This window comes from Juglans regia, chromosome 11 (genome assembly GCF_001411555.2).
Source record: "Juglans regia cultivar Chandler chromosome 11, Walnut 2.0, whole genome shotgun sequence".
In the NCBI taxonomy this organism is placed as follows: domain Eukaryota; kingdom Viridiplantae; phylum Streptophyta; class Magnoliopsida; order Fagales; family Juglandaceae; genus Juglans; species Juglans regia.
The window spans coordinates 8,936,979-8,953,201 of NC_049911.1; the positions used below are offsets into that span (position 1 = coordinate 8,936,979).

The window sequence follows — 16,223 nt, forward strand, 5'->3', positions numbered from 1 at the left end:
ATCTCTGTTTTTTACTCTTTTTTTTCCTTTGGAGGGTTTGCACCAAATCTTAATCGGTCCGAGCGGATTTTTCGATGGGAACAAAATTCTTACGTACACCCCTATCAACGATAATGAAACGAAACCCCAAAGTACCTGCTCCACTAGAAAGTTCTTGATCTTCTGCGTTGCAAAAGATATTAATGTTTTAATTTGGTTTCTTTTTAATTGTTAAGATAATTGTCATGACATGAGTGCATGCGTCGATAATGTAAACCATATGGGATTATATGTGTGTCTGTTTCCCGACAGCACATGTATAAATTTGACTTGAGCATGTCATGACATACCTATTACCTAATACCTAGTTAATACACGACCTACCTAGCTAGCTAATTGATATATACGTCATTATTTTACATATTGAGCTTGTCTTAGTTCTATCTCTTAATTTTGGGGGGTGACATGGTTCGCGAATCTACACAAAATAAATAGATTTGACTTTAATATATATATATATATATATATATATATATATGATCATGGATCAAAATAGGTAAATTCGAGAAGATATAATTAATAAAGTACTAGTCAATTGCGGGTCTAATTGATTAGTTTAATCCGTATAACACGAATTTTATTTTTAAATATTATAAATATTTAGTTTTATGTCTTACTAGTACTTGACTACTTAATATTTCAAACTATAAAGTTTTTTTTTTGTTAATATGTAATTTTATTTTATGAAAATATTAATTTTATTATATATTATTAGTTTGGATATAATTGATAATAAAATATTTTTATCTTGAATCTAATTGTAATTATGAATTATTTAAATAGCTATTATTGTATTAAATATGAAATTATATTACTTGAGTTAAAAAATAAATATACAAATAAGCTCAATCCAATCCATTAATAAGTAATGGATTAAACGGATTAAAATGTGTCAAATGGATTGTGTTCATGTTAATCCAATAAATATTAATTATAAAAAGATCGTGTCCAATCTGAAACGTTTGTTTAATTAAATGGATCGTGGTGAACATATAATCTAATACTCATTTATATGACACGTACAAGATCCACGAGTGCGAATGACTATCCTACCCTACTTTCTGTCAAGAATCTACTCACTGAACATTGCAAGCTGCTGTTTTTCATCCTCAGTACTGGAGCTATGATGATGACACATTGAATTTCTGTACTTAGGAATTAACTAATGTCATCTACCGATATAAACTTATATACGACGTTCTAGTGTTATACATACATACATATATACATATACATATACATATATATATATATATATATTTATGTGATCAAAAGTACTCATCGTGGTTTCATTCTATATACGCATTAACAGGAATATGATCATAGGCCATGATTTCAACCTCATGATAGACCTGTTACGTTATATCATGTAAGAATTAATAATTAGCTCTTAACAGCTCCTTTATTTGTTATTAAGCTCTTACTAATTAACAACTCATAATTAAGCTGTCTTTTAGCGACGCAGGTTTGTTTTGAGGCGTGTTTATGATTTTGTTTGCGACCTTTCATTTTTTTTTTATTATTTAAGGAAAATATTATGTATTTTAAGTTGCGTTTGGATATTAAATTGAGTTAAAGTGATAAAATATTGTTAGAATATTATTTTTTAATATTATTATTATTTTAAAATTTTAAAAAATTGAATATTTTATTATATTTTGTGTTAAAATTTAAAAAAAATTTAATAATAAGTTAAAATGAATTGAGATGAATTTGAGAACCAAACCAACCTTAATCAATATAGCCTATAGAGTAGAGGGTTTTATATATAAGTATAGATACAGTTTTAAAATTCTTGAACACTCATTTAAAAAAAAAAAAGATAGAGTTTATTATTAAAAAAAATAAATATTTCATATAAATTTCAAATTTTTTTTTTAAAAAAAAAAAAAACGAGAGCTTTAAAGTTTTAAATTACAAATATCATTTATATCTATATAACTTCCTAACAGTGCGGATATGTGGACCCTGATGCATGCATGCCCAACACAGGGTTCGTCGATCATGCCCGATGGTACGAAATGTTGAGTGTTTGTGCAGTCAGATAGGGTAGCCATGCATGCGGCCCCATTCGACAGTAGACATGTCCTACTTTTTCCAAGGAAATATTACACCTTCCACCACCTTGTTTTCAAGTTTTTTGGACTTCGATCCCTCGACAGCTCAGATGGTACTTGTGCCCCCATAGCTTTAAGCACGTGGACACCTGTTAAATATTATTAAGTAGGTTTCCTACTCATCCTCCTCCCAATAATATGGGACTTTATTGATTGTAATTGGCCCTTTATATATAGGATCATTTTATTAATTGAGAGATATAGCTTATGCTATTACTTGCTATGGAAGTTTACAAAAGAGTCGTTTTTATAATGAGAAATATTTGAGATAAATGTGTAGAGAGAATGGCCTTGTTTGGTTTGTCATTTTTAATTTCTTTTAAAAAATTTTCTATTTCTATCTAAACTTATCTCAATCTAAAATATAATTTGGCTTACATCTTGTTAGAAATTTAGGGGATATATTCTGTTTGAAAAATAAATAAATAAGATTGTTTTAAATGAAAAATAAGTTCCTTTAAGTGAATGGACAAGTTTTATCTCTCTTTCAATCTTTCATTTAATCATATGCATTTATCTAGATTTCAGTGAAAAGTAAAAAACCTAAAAATCAAAACAATGTTAATTTTACAAAAACTACTCTAAAAAAATCATAATCCAACAATTTTCTTAACTCTAATTCCGATCCTTGAGAAATCTAAAGTTGCACACTTAGGGTATAATGTAATTGCTAATTTATAGATTGTAATATAATTTAATTGCTTAGAATATAAAGCAAACACATTGTGTAAATGATTTATGGATTGTAATATAATGTAAGATGTGTATTTTTATGTATTTTTTTCAATACTATTTTTTTTTTTGTAACACACTATTTTTGGCGATTCAATTTTTGACAATCTTGAATCGTCGGAAATAATTTTTTTTCCATCACAACCACTTATTTGTGGCAACAAGAATAGCTGCAAATATCTATTTGGAACCACATAAATTTGTACAATATTCACAACAGAATGTATGACGTTATTGATGGAAATTATTGTTTATAGCGATTATACTACTGCAAGTAAACATTGGTGACTATTAATGATTTGTGGTTGTAAATGAGTATTTGCTACGGTATAATCATAACAAACAAGAATTTGCGATCAAATATCAATATTAGAATTGACATTTTCTAACGAGAAAAAATTGTCAGGAAAAGTTCTACTGACAATAATTAATCATGGTTGGTGCTTTTTTTATGACGTTATTAGAGATTATTTGTGGCAATATAGAATGCCGCAATGGTACACAATTTTTGCGATGTTTTTTTTATCTCACTGTTAAAAACTTTTTGAGATGGATTAATACCGACCATCTAGTTACAAAAGTGCAAAAGTGCTTGGACGCCAAAATCCAATTTGATGGTTTTGCCACAAAAATTGTTATATGTTGTAGTGGGATTAAATGTTAAATAAACACTACATGTATGCCTAATTTTATGTGTTTGTCTCTATTAAAATATAATTTTATTATACGTTCTAAAAAATCTTGAATATTATTAATTAAAGAATCTATCAAATTTCCGAGTTGGTACAAAGAATAAGTCATAATATTAATTATAAGGGTGTTCAACCGGACCGGTTTTTTTCCGGATCCGGTCTGAAACCCGGAAACCCGGGTGCATCCGGGCGGTTATCCGCCCGGATTACACCCGGGCGGTTAAAAAGCTTCCGGATCCGGTTAAGGATCCGGTTATGTGACCCGGTTATCCATAACCGGGTCCTTTAAAATGAAAAAAATCCGCATATCTCATTCTCGGGTCCCTTTCTTCTCCTTGTGCTCGTTGCGCTTTTCTGGAAAGCCGATTTCGTTCTCGTACTGGACCTTTTCTTCTGGGTCGGAGAGCACAGACCAAGCTTCCCAGACGAGTCCGAGGGCGTCCTGGGAGAAAGCGAACTTGTTAACATTGGGGTTAAGGAGAGCCGCGAGCTTCTCGTACTGGCTCTGAACGAGGTGACGGTTCCCAAAGTCGGCCCGGCGGATCTGGAGGATGGAAAAGTAGGCAAGATGTCGGTTACAAAGGCGGTTCTCGGCGGCGAGTAGGACGTGGGCGACAGCGAGGATCTGCTCGGAGACAGAGTGTTTGTCGGTGCCGAATTCTCTGACTCGGAGGGCGTATTGCTGGCACATGGGTAGGTTACGGAGGGTCAAGAAGTGCGTAGATAGTCCGAGAAGATATTCGGATTCGGTTCGGGACCTTCGGGTTGGTGCTCGCTCCATGGGGTTTCTTTATCCCGCAGAGGAGAGAGACCGAGAGAGATCCGAGCGAAGGGGGAGGCAATGGTCTCATATCTGGATCTTACAATGCCGATGGACGAGCATTTAAATCCGGATTAAATCCGGTTATAATCCGGATCCGGATTAAACCCGGATTAAACCGGATATCCGGATTTAATCCGGTTATCCGCCCGGATTAAATCCGGATTAATCCGGGCGGATAACCGCTCGAATTTTAGCATCCGGATCCGGATGAACACCCCTAATTAATTACTTCTTTAAAGAAGCTGCGCGCTTTGAAGGTGCCAAAATGACCATATAATATAGATCCAAAAGCAGGCTAATTTATAAATGTCATATTGTCTAATATTAATCAAAGCAAGAAGCAAATAAAATAATTAATCGTGTTTCACAAAATATTGCTTTCATAACTGTCGGCAGATATATATTCTTTGTGAAGGAAAGTGCCAAGGGGGGCGCACATGCATGCATGCATGCATTCAAGTTTAGAGACCAATCGAGTGAATGTGTGGCTGCAAAGGTTCTTTAATTTCTTCATATTATCTTTAACAAAAAATGTTTATTTCATAAGATTTTTCTGAGGACACACATGATGATCATATATAAATTTGAGTTATTCTACTCAATAATACTCCTACATCACATATTTATTAAAAAAAATAAATAAAAAAATAAAAAATAAAGAATATAGTGTAAGACTGATGAGTATAATTTTTTTATAAATTTATGAGAAATGCTTTAATTATAAAGAGATATAAAAAAAATAAACTTATAAATTAACGGAACTTAATGTGATACGTTAGACTGTAAAATAGTTTTTATTATAAAATAGATTTAATATATCATATAAAATTATATCAATTTATAAATTTACTATCTTTTGTGACATCGTTTTGTGACTATATAACACTTATTTAAATTTATATTATATATATATAGGTATGTATGGGGTCCCCTCTAATCATGGAAGGACCTTATATAAAGAGGTTTGTACACTCTCACTAGTCACACCACATGGGTTGTAGGGCATATCTGTACCATTACTGTTATGTGGACATTTCTTTTTTTGGTCAATCAGGTCCCCCACCCTCTCAAGTCTCTATATTTAGCAGCTTTTTCATTTTCATCATCGGCATGGTAGGAAAAATATTCAAAGTCGACAATACAATTCATGTTCACAGCTATACAGTTGTATATATCATGGACTCAGTTAGCTTTGTTTTATACTAGAACTAAGGCTACCCTCCATTTGTTTTTGTTGTTGGTTTGACTAGAAGCATGATCATACATTATTCTTACTTACAATGTGATAATATCATTTCTAGATATTGTATTATTGAGTTATCAAAAGATTAAAATTTATATAATCTATTATATCAAAAACAAATAACGTTACACAATAATATTAATCTTAATAGTGAAATCTTAATGATCAATAGCGAATAATATTATAATAATTTCTTGATAGTTTAAAAGCAAAATATATTAAAAACAAATACCAGCGTGTTTGATCCTATGTTATTAAGTTAGTTTTTTTTATATATAAATATATATATAATAATTTATATATTATATATACATAAACAGGATTGGCCCCCTCCAGCCTCCGTCTCTGTTGGAGGTCTTAGATGTAGGGGAGCCACCCGTCCCTTCCATCTGTGGTACGGTGCCCCGCCCCGCCCCGCCCCGCCCCGCCCATGCGGGGGGCAGGGCAGCCCACCCTTATCCTAAACTCTCGTGGGTATTATAGATCTAAATGTATACAGACGTTTGACTACAGTGCACCAAGTTCGACTGCGATTCCCAAACATATTTGGTTAGATGTTAACCCATTATATTACATGACAGACTTCTCCTGGGTGGAATCGAGGACAAAAAGGGCTTTGACTTTTGGTTTATTACCTTCTTTTTTTTTTTTTTTTTTTTAATCTTTGCTTTTTATGCACTTTGTGATATATGGGAGTTTTTGGTTTAGGCATCCCACCCAATAAATATCTATACAATGCTATTTCTATTAAAATAAATAATCCATATATCATAATCAATCGAAATACTATTTATCAATTATCATTTTAGAGTTCTTTCCAAAACTCTAAGGTCTTAAATTGTAAAAAATAAATATATAAAATATCTCTCATAATATTTATTGAATATTTAGATTATTAAAAAAATATACAAAACAACAATATATATATATATATTATGTGTAAGAATGTTAAATTTTGGGATGACACTTTTTAATTCTTTTTTTAATGATATCTATTATGCTTAAGAATATTTTTAAAAAAAGAAGACATAATCGTGAATTTTCTAAAATCTGATACAGTTTTAATTTATGAAGAAAATGATAATACAACTACCCATCATATAATAATAATTACACCCCACCAATTTCTTTAAAAGATCTTATTAAATTTTATTTTTTTATTCTTCTGATAAAATACCCACAAGATGTTCATGGTTCACTAACATCGATCTTAGATCTTCTACGAAATGGACGGTGGAGAAGCTTTCGTGGTCTTGCTTTAGTTTAGAAAAAGGCATATCACGTGTTCTAGCTAATTCTGGGTGAGACTGACGCATTTAAGCATGCTTGGGTTGCCATGCAAATTCAGTGAAATGAAATCTCATGGACAAATTAGTCATTCCGCCTCGGCCTTCAGTTTAACGAGCGCGGCAGTGTTTTTAATTCGAAGGCTGATAACATTCAGAGCAGAGAAAATGTAAGTGGACGCCATAACCACCACTCCTCAAAGCCCTTGAGAATCAGTGAGAGATAGAGAGAGTGGGAGAGGAGTTTTTTGTGCTTCTCCGTTCTCGATCTCTTGACTGATCTTTAGCTCCAAATGTTTTTCAAAATATTTTGAAGATTGTGACCTGCAGCTTTTTTAAATCGTCTTCTTTTCTTTTTGGTTTCGGATTTTGGAAATCGCGGTTACAAGAGGTAAGAGAACGGCGTTAAATTTAGAATTTTAGGTGATTTTTCTTTTTATGTGAAAGGAACGTTTTCGCTGTTGATTGTGACAATGCGGGCAAATACTTCTGCCGAGTTGGTTTGCCGGAATAAAATATGTGATCTTGAATTCGAGTTATCTTGTCTTTAAGAAGCTTGCTTCCTTTTTTTTTTTCCTCTCTCTCTTCGAATTGTTTATTCAGTTTAAAAGTGCTATTTGTGTTGGGTCTTTCAGCTCCAATCATATCAAGCTTAACACAGCCTAGTTGGTAATGGTATCCCAATTTCTTGTACTTCAAGTTCCCTTTTTCTCTTCCCCTGAATGCTGAAAATATTAAGTTTTGTTTTCAAATTCGAGTTTTTGGTGCATGAAAATTTCAAGATTTTTCTCTAATGCTGGAATTTTGTTGGACTCCATCAAGTTATGAATTATTTATGGATCTTTTTTGTTTTATTTCTTAGTGTTATTTTTTTTGGAAACTTTGGCTAATTTTTGCTTCACAGGGTCAAGTTTGAAGATGAAAAACATCGAAAAGGCCAAAAACAAAATTTTCGTCAGGAAATACATCTCAGACGGCCAGTCGGCCATTTTCGGAGCTCTCTCTGCACAGCACTGAACAATGAACTGCACATGAGCTAGTGAAGAATCTTCCATAGATCACAAACATTCCTTGAAAACGACTGCGGGTTCTCAGACCCCAATGTAAAGCTCCCTTCCTTCCCCCCCCCCCCCTCCCTCTCTCTCTCTCTCTCTCTCTCTCTGTGTGCATGTCTTGTGTTTTTTCTTCCAATAACAGTGTATTTTCATAATAGGTCATGTGAGGAAGACTTTGACAGTCTGTAATCGGGGACCAATTTAGGAAAACTACAAAAGTTACATTAAACTACATGACCCATTATTTTTGTCTCAAAAGAAAAAAAAAAAAGATTTTGTTTGTATTATTGGGTATCTATATTTTCTGTATACGTGAATTAAGAAGGTCAGACTACGAATATTGGTTTTTTAAATGTTTGAGACAACGCTCCGAACAAAATATATGGTTGAATTAACATTGACCATGATTGTTTTGTTGATGCAGATGATGATTGTGCAGGAAGTTTGGGTGGCCCTCGTTCCGCTCCAAACCGGCAACGCTTGCTTTATTCAATAGTTGGAATCGTTGTATATTAGTCCAATAGTGAGGAAAAAAGTTATGAGGAGCTGAAGAAAAGAGGTCATGTGGGTGGTCGTTGCTAAAATTCTTTGATAATTTCAGTCTCGCTAAGAGCTGGGTTTTGGAGGAATAGAGGGAAAGGAGATGGGAGCAGCTGGTGGAGAGGAGCTAATTCAAGGACCGAGTGGCCGTCATGAGAAAATATTTGTTTCAGTTCGACTGAGGCCATTGAATGAGAAGGAGATTGTGAGGAATGATGTGTCGGAGTGGGAATGCATCAATGACAACACTATCATATACAGGAATAACCTTTCAGTTTCTGAGCGGTCCATGTACCCAACTGCCTATACATTTGGTAAGAAGGTGCTAAAATTACATTTTCTCATAGTTCAATTTCTTTTGTTATGCATTTACAGGGTCTTAGTTGTCAATTTTTTTCAATTTTTAGATATCATTAACGCGGCCGACTTGGTTAGCCAGAAGACATTACCCACTTGTGCTATAGATTTTGCCCAAATTTCACTCTGAGTCTTCTGGATGATGGATAGTTTTGCTTGAGTTGATTTCAAATTTCAAGAGCTTGTAATTTCTATGTGATTCTTATTTTTTCTTTTGTTCTCTTTGTGGAATTCGTCTGGATTTAATGATGCCAACGTATCCCCAACTTTCAGTTAAACTGGGTCTCAGTTGGTCTGTGGTTTTGTTTGAAAAGTAGCATATGGACAATATAATGTATCTGACGAAGTTTTTAAAATTTGCTTCTCTTCTGATCTGTGTTGTGTTGTTTGGGTATTTTTTGGTTCTAGACAGAGTATTTAGGAGTGATTGCCACACAAGGCAGGTATACGAAGAAGGAGCCAAGGAAGTTGCACTTGTAGTTGTCAGCGGCATAAACTGTGAGTACATTCACTTTACTTCTTTGTCATTATTCCTGTTTTATGAACTTTGCTTGAATTTCCAACAATATCTACATTATTTTTTTTTCTGATAACCTATTTTTCAGCAAGTATTTTTGCTTACGGACAAACAAGCAGTGGAAAGACGTATACCATGAGTGGAATTACTGAGTACACTGTAGCGGATATATATGACCACATAGAAAAGGTAATTGAACACTGATATTGGTTTCCGTTATATTTAGTTATGCATCTCATTGTCGTTCAATGGTTCCATTAATTTGATTAAATGATGTGGATTTGTAGCACAATGAAAGAGACTTTCTCTTGAAGTTCTCTGCCATGGAGATTTACAATGAATCTGTCAGGGACCTCCTAAGTGCAGACGGTACCCCGTTAAGACTTCTTGATGATCCAGAGGTGATTATCGTTTTTCATATGCTGAACTGTATAGGTAAGGTTTTTTCAACTAATAGTTAGCCAATATGATAGAGAGGGACTATTGTTGAGAAACTCACGGAGGAAACTCTGAGGGACTGGAACCATTTTAAAGAACTTCTATCGCTCTGTGAAGGTAAATAATTTCAATGCTTCAACCTAGTCTTTGTTTCGCGGATTGTGTGACCGCACAGAAATAATTTCCTAGCATTTTTGCAGCTCAAAGACAAATTGGGGAGACATTCCTGAATGAAGCAAGCTCTAGATCTCATCAGATTCTCAGACTGGTATGACTGGTTGTCAATACAGAATTTGAACTGTTGGCCTTCCTGATCATTTTTCACATTCCCTTGCACTAAATAATGTGTCCTGTCAGACGATTGAAAGTTCAGCGCGCGAGTTTCTTGGCAACGATAAGTCAAGCTCCCTTACAGCTACTGTGGTATGAACAGTTAAACCTTTTCAAGAAAAAATTCGTGGTTCAATTGGGATGACAACATTGCTTTTTCCTTTTTGGGTACAGAATTTTGTTGACCTTGCAGGAAGTGAGCGTGCATCTCAGTCATTAGCAGCTGGCACAAGGTTGAAAGAAGGCTGCCACATAAATCGCAGCTTGTTAACTCTGGGAACTGTTATCCGTAAGCTCAGGTTCGCTGGTCAAGCTTGTATTTTAATCTTTTGCACTTAATGAATGTCACTATTGATATTTTTTCTGCATCTGCCTCTGCGGTAAGCTTATTTATATTCATATGTGGGTGGTCTGCAAAGGAAATTTATGTAACATTAGCATTTTGTTGTCATCATGCATATATTGTGCCATCAAATAGCCACTTTGTAGCTGAGTATTGACTGTGGTAGCCATTATGATGGTCTTTCCTTGACATAGAATCAAGAATTACTATATCCATTGCTGATAGGCTTAACTTTGAGATTGGATGCAGTAAGGGAAGAAATGGACATGTTCCTTTCAGAGATTCGAAGCTGACCCGCATACTGCAGTCTTCTTTAGGAGGCAATGCTAGAACTGCAATCATCTGTACCATGAGTCCTGCACGAAGTCATGTTGAGCAATCAAGAAACACTCTCTTGTTCGCAAGTTGTGCTAAAGAAGTGTCGACAAATGCACAGGTCAATGTAGTAATGTCTGACAAAGCATTGGTAAAGCATTTGCAGAGAGAATTGGCTAGATTGGAGGGTGAATTGAGAAGTTCAGGGCCAACTTCTATTATATCTGATTCAGCAGCATTATTCAGAGAAAAGGACCTTCAGATTGAAAAGGTAATCAATAGGCTTTCAGTGACAAATTTAGCTCGCCTACCAAATTCCAGAATACCATTGAAAAGATAAATTGCATACACTTCATAAAATTTGGTGGAAGATATAAAGAACCATACAGAATGATGGAACTTTGTTAGAGTTGCTATCTTTGCAATTATCACTGTTGGTTCAGCTGTGTTCATCCACCCATACCAGATTCCTATATTTCTCTAGGCTGTATAATTTCCCAAGTCGTACCAAACAATTTTAAGATTTATCCTCTTCACTTGTCTTTTCTGAGTCTAGAGCTATGAAGTCACTGCAAAAGTTCATGAAGTAAGATAAGTCCCATTACTCAATTCTAACTTTGTCCTGCTCCTGAGACTTCTTAACCTCTGGCTCAGCTATCGCTAGTATGCCATCAAATTACCATGAACAGTGATGAAAACATAAAAAACAGGGAAAAGAGAGCAAAAGAGTGGAGTGGTGAGGGTGGCTTGGAAATTATTTACTTGGAATAAAGGAAGACAAAAAGGCTAATATTGGATGCCCAAGAAGAAATTTACTTGATAAGACTACCTTTGCCAATTTTAAATTACATTAAGAGAGCATCTGTCAACCTATTCATGTTTGTTTGTGTCCAAAACTCAACATGACATAATTTTACTGGTATCTGGGACTCATACAATAGTTATCTCCTTCATGTTCTTAAGATTGTGTGGGTGTGCATGCAGAGTTCTCTCACATCCACTTAAAAACTAAAAGCCAGTACTTAAAACCTTTGATTGTGAGACTTCAAAATCTAGTTGACATTCCAGTTGACCCTTTTTGTGTGCCAACCATGCATGGGGGATGGGGGCAAGTGTACTATGCCAAGTGTGGCCAACATTCTAACTGTGAGCTGATGCTAATGTCTATGAGGACGTTATGCGGATTTTGCTACTCATGCATCAGTCAGCATCACTTTTTTTTGGGTTGAAATCTGGGTTTGTTAGTTATATTTTCTTTCCCCACATGCAGCTGAAGAAAGAGATAAAGGAGCTGACTCTGCAACTAGATCTTGCTCAATCTCAGGTTAAGGACCTCCTCCGACTGGTTGGTGATGATGGACCTACAATAGTACTGGTATGTCTGCTATATACTCAAGCATCCATTCACCCTTGCCTACCTTACTCTCTGTCCTTAATTCTTGTTCATCTTTCTCTAGGCAGAACAAGATCATCATTACCCCAAAATGCGAGTCCGAGCTTCATGGGACTTTGAAAATCAAATATCTGCGACACCCATTTTGGCAGATCCTCAGTGCCTTGATGATGTTGGTGTCAGATCTTTCGATGCATCTCAATACTCAGATGGACACAGTAGGAGTAGTTCTGATGACAACTTATTCCAACTTCCTAACTTTAAACATAATTTTTCGCCGACCCATTCCTCACCTCGCTTGTCAGTTACTATTCCTAATTTTGTTGGAAACGATGAGTACCAAGAGGAGACTGAAGAACAAACTGATGAAAAGTCGGAGGATCTTTGCAGGGAGGTTCGATGCATTGAGATAGAAGAGCCAAGAAGAAACAGATATTTAGAGTCAAATATGTCAGATTCAAGCCCTGACAGATACACAAACAAAAACATTTTTTGTTCAAGCCCGAATGGGTACGCAAACTCAAACATATCATCGCCTGTATCAAACATAGCTAACTCAGAAGTAACACTGGTTAAGAATGGAGATAAAGCAAATCAAGTGTTGGTATCACCCCAGTTGAAGGAAGATAAAGAGTTGAATAGCTTTATTACAAATTTTGTTGAAAAGCCATCTCCATGGGCAATGGAATATGATATACCTAGCTCTGGATCGGTGAGATTAACTCGGAGTAGAAGTTGTAAAGCAAGTCTTATGACTAGTTTGTCTCCACCTTTGTTTGAGAAGGAAGAAAAGCACAAGAGCACTCCACCAATTGTGTTTGAGAAAGAATTCACTGGAAGACCCGAGGGTCTTCAAATGAAACTTTCGACCTTGAAATATGAAGCTATCATGGACAGGTTATCAAGAAGTATTTCTCATACTTCAGCTGAAACTGCTACTATTGATGAGCTTAAAGTGCAGGATGCCAAAAGTTCAATTGATGAAGATGGTACCAGCAGATGTACTTCGACTGCAGGGATAGATGAAATGGCTGATCTTCATTGTGAGAATCAGCATGCTGATCATGTGGTGAGTATTTGTAAGCTATCAATCCTTGATCCATAGAGTTACAAAATCTAGTGGTTAATTAGTAATAATGACCAAATCAATAATTCCTTCAATCGGAAACTTCGAGAAGAATTCTCTTTAGTGAATCCCGCCATTGTTATTCTTTTAACACAGATTTTCATGCCTGGTAGGTACCAGAGATAGAACCAAAGTCCATAGCTTCTACAAAGAGTGTGAAAGATGTCGGTTTGGATCCATTGCAAGATGATACAGGAAGTCCTTCAAAATGGCCTTCTGAATTTAAGAGGCTCCAAGGCGAGATTATTGAACTTTGGCATGCTTGCAACATTTCATTGGTTCACAGGACCTACTTCTTCCTGCTATTTAAAGGTGACCCAACAGATTCTATTTACATGGAAGTAGAGCTCAGGAGGCTCTCCTTCCTCCAGGAAATCTTCTCCCGAGGTTCTCAAACTGTCGAAGATGGTCAAACTCTGACACCCACTTCAAGGTGAGATGAATTACAAGATTGCAGGTTTCGTTAAAATTTATTTCAATTTGTTTTCCCAATAAGGAGAATTCAGTTGGGTTTTCTTTGTGAACAGCATGAAGGCTCTGCGACGTGAGAGGCAGATGCTGAGCAGGCAAATGCAGAAGAGGCTCTCTAAACAAGATAGGCAGAACCTCTTCCTCAAGTGGGGTATTGGATTGAACACAAAGCATAGGAGGTTACAATTGGTGCACTGCCTGTGGACCGACACAAGAGACATGGACCATATTGCAGCGAGTGCTGGTGTTGTTTCAAAGCTGGTTGGTTCTGTTGAGCCAGGGCATGCTTTCAAGGAGATGTTTGGTCTCAACTTTACACCCCGGAGATCAAGCCGTAGATCTCTTCTTTGGAAACCCAATATGAAGTATCTCCTGTAAGCTTGTTTTGTGGATCTCGACACAGAAAATTCGTGCGGATATGTGATGATTCCTACAGCTCCATTTTCTATATAGTTGATTGAGTTCATCACAAATCTGATCTATATTTTGTGACTCTGATTGCTGTTGATTGTAAGAAAGGTTGTAAATCTGCTCAGGTTAGATATATGCGTAGTTGTGGTGCTTATGCTTTCCTCGTTTCTTGTACCCTTCTGAGTCCTACAGGCTTCTGCTTGTTCGAGGCTTTTTATCAGGCTTTGTTAGACCATTCATTGGTAGGTTTGTGCACCTTCTTTAGATAGGGGAAATGCTAGCTGCTTGTGCTGGACGTGTATTGTGTATCTTCCATCATGTGTACTGTAATTTTTCCCTATTAATATATTTCTTTTAACTTAACACAAAAGTTAATTATTTCATTTCAGATATTAATTAAGTTAATTAATATATTTCTTTTAACTTAATTATTCATATATAGTCATTGTAAACTGGTTTAATTTTAAAGTGAGAGTAGTATTGTGGAAATCATTTCAGTTTTCCCTCGCTCTCTCGCTCTCCCCCTCTCTCCAGATATTAATTAAGCGCTGAGTGCATGGGTTCAGTTGATCATTCGTTTGCATTTATTCGTTTTGTTCCTGATGTTCCTATTTTCGGCCTTTGGCTTTGCTGAAAACATTTTAGGCTTATTTCGCGGGATTATACAACTAATTGATCAAGAAGACCAATGTAATGAACTCACTACAACACCCACCAATATTCAAGAAAGATGAATGAAAGAATTCAAGAAAGAAGAGCACTGGTTTTCGAGGAACCAGCACCTCCAAGAATCAAAAGCTTTGTGATTATTCTTCAATAGTCCTTACAAGAATCGTAACCCTCTTTTATACAAGAGATTGTTGAAATCTTTGCCCAAGCAAGCAGTCCACAATGGCTGCTTGCTGCTAAGTGGGTAACTGCATTTGCAGTTACCAATTGAATGCAAATAAATGCATTCATACAGGTAGGCGATATATCATTGCCTATAAATTGAGGCTCCCAGCGAGAGTCTTAAGGGTACGTTTGAGTATTGAGAAGTGTTGAAAAATGTTGATAATGTTTGTGAATAGTAGTGAAAAAGTAATAATAAAATATTGAATAGTAGTAAAAAGTAGGTGAAAAGTAACGAATAGTAGAAAAGTAGGTAAAAAATAATAATAAAATATAGAATAATAGTGAGAGTACTTGAGGTACTCTCACTTGCCAAACATAGCGACCCAAGGAGAAAAGAAAAGAGAGGGAGCCGGGAGAGCTCTGAGAGAAAAAGAAGAGAGTTGAGAGTTGAGTGGAGTGTGATCCTCCTCCTCTGTAATATTTTATTGTGTTCCACTATTTATAAGTGAAACTCTTTTTTGTGGATGTAGACAGTTGCCGAACCACGTTAAATTCTTGGTGTCACTGAGTGCGTGGGTGTACTTTTTTATTTCCGCTGTGTTGATTTCCCCAACAAGTGGTATCAGAGTGATTGTTGGGAGGAGTTTTATTTATTTATTTATTTTTACAGAAAACTCATTTTTAGTGCGTTGCTCAGTTTGCAAATTTGAGCATACCACTATGTTCGTCTCATCGAGACAAGAAAAGAGGTGAAAATTAGAGGCCGAACTGTCACTGCAAGTGCCACACGCTCTGAGGAGAGGATAGAGCGCGTGACCCGCACGCTAAGCACGCGCTCCAGAGAAGTCTCTGCACGTGACTTCCATGCGCCTCAGGCGCCATTGACTCTAGAAGGGGCGTGAGCCACACGCGCCTACGCGTTTTTTGAGTTCCTGTTTTGGTTCTTTTGCTCATCCTTGTGATATCTTAGTCCAATTTTGACGAAACAAGACTCGTTTCCAACAAAATCAGGTGTTCAAGACACAACAGTGCTATCCTTTTTGCAATATTCCACCTCGAAGATCCTGTACTTGCATTTTGTATTTAGAATCAGTTTAAATCCATGCAGGATTCAGCATTAGGTGCCATGATAAAACTGACTACCTCAAAATATAGTCTTTA

The 16,223-nt window shown here is 35.8% G+C and overlaps 2 protein-coding genes across 4 annotated transcripts; one reads left to right on the forward strand and one right to left on the reverse strand.

Moving 5' to 3' along the window:
* Window positions 1-3,890: 3,890 nt before the first annotated feature.
* Window positions 3,891-4,361, reverse strand: LOC108992006. The gene has a single exon (XM_018966440.1). The coding sequence runs from the start codon at window positions 4,359-4,361 to the stop codon at window positions 3,891-3,893; it is 471 nt and encodes a 156-aa protein (XP_018821985.1).
* Window positions 4,362-7,124: 2,763 nt separating this feature from the next.
* Window positions 7,125-14,604, forward strand: LOC108992036 (kinesin-like protein KIN-7G). Of its 3 annotated transcripts, XM_035695706.1 has the most exons (16): window positions 7,125-7,323; window positions 7,536-7,601; window positions 7,837-8,035; window positions 8,412-8,841; window positions 9,293-9,382; window positions 9,490-9,590; window positions 9,689-9,802; window positions 9,875-9,956; window positions 10,040-10,107; window positions 10,197-10,262; window positions 10,344-10,468; window positions 10,762-11,098; window positions 12,098-12,202; window positions 12,285-13,289; window positions 13,460-13,779; window positions 13,874-14,604. In XM_035695706.1, exons 4-16 carry the CDS (start codon window positions 8,631-8,633, stop codon window positions 14,193-14,195), a joined length of 2,946 nt encoding a protein of 981 aa, XP_035551599.1. In that variant the 5' UTR covers window positions 7,125-7,323; window positions 7,536-7,601; window positions 7,837-8,035; window positions 8,412-8,630; the 3' UTR covers window positions 14,196-14,604. The 3 variants fall into 3 exon arrangements, with proteins under 3 accessions (XP_035551599.1, XP_018822025.1, XP_018822023.1); XM_018966480.2 differs by having other exon boundaries at window positions 7,125-7,607; XM_018966478.2 differs by lacking the exon at window positions 7,536-7,601.
* Window positions 14,605-16,223: the final 1,619 nt, after the last annotated feature.

What these genes read in the sequence shown, in the direction of transcription:
- LOC108992006 (XM_018966440.1), bottom strand. Translation starts at nt 4,361, where the DNA reads ATGGAGCGAGCACCAACCCGAAGGTCCCGAACCGAATCCGAATATCTT.
- LOC108992036 (XM_018966480.2), top strand. Translation starts at nt 8,631, where the DNA reads ATGGGAGCAGCTGGTGGAGAGGAGCTAATTCAAGGACCGAGTGGCCGT. An exon ending in ATGGACCTACAATAGTACTG is followed by an intron (nt 12,203 to 12,284) that starts GTATGTCTGCTA and finishes ATCTTTCTCTAG; the next exon opens with GCAGAACAAGATCATCATTA. An exon ending in ACTCTGACACCCACTTCAAG is followed by an intron (nt 13,780 to 13,873) that starts GTGAGATGAATT and finishes CTTTGTGAACAG; the next exon opens with CATGAAGGCTCTGCGACGTG.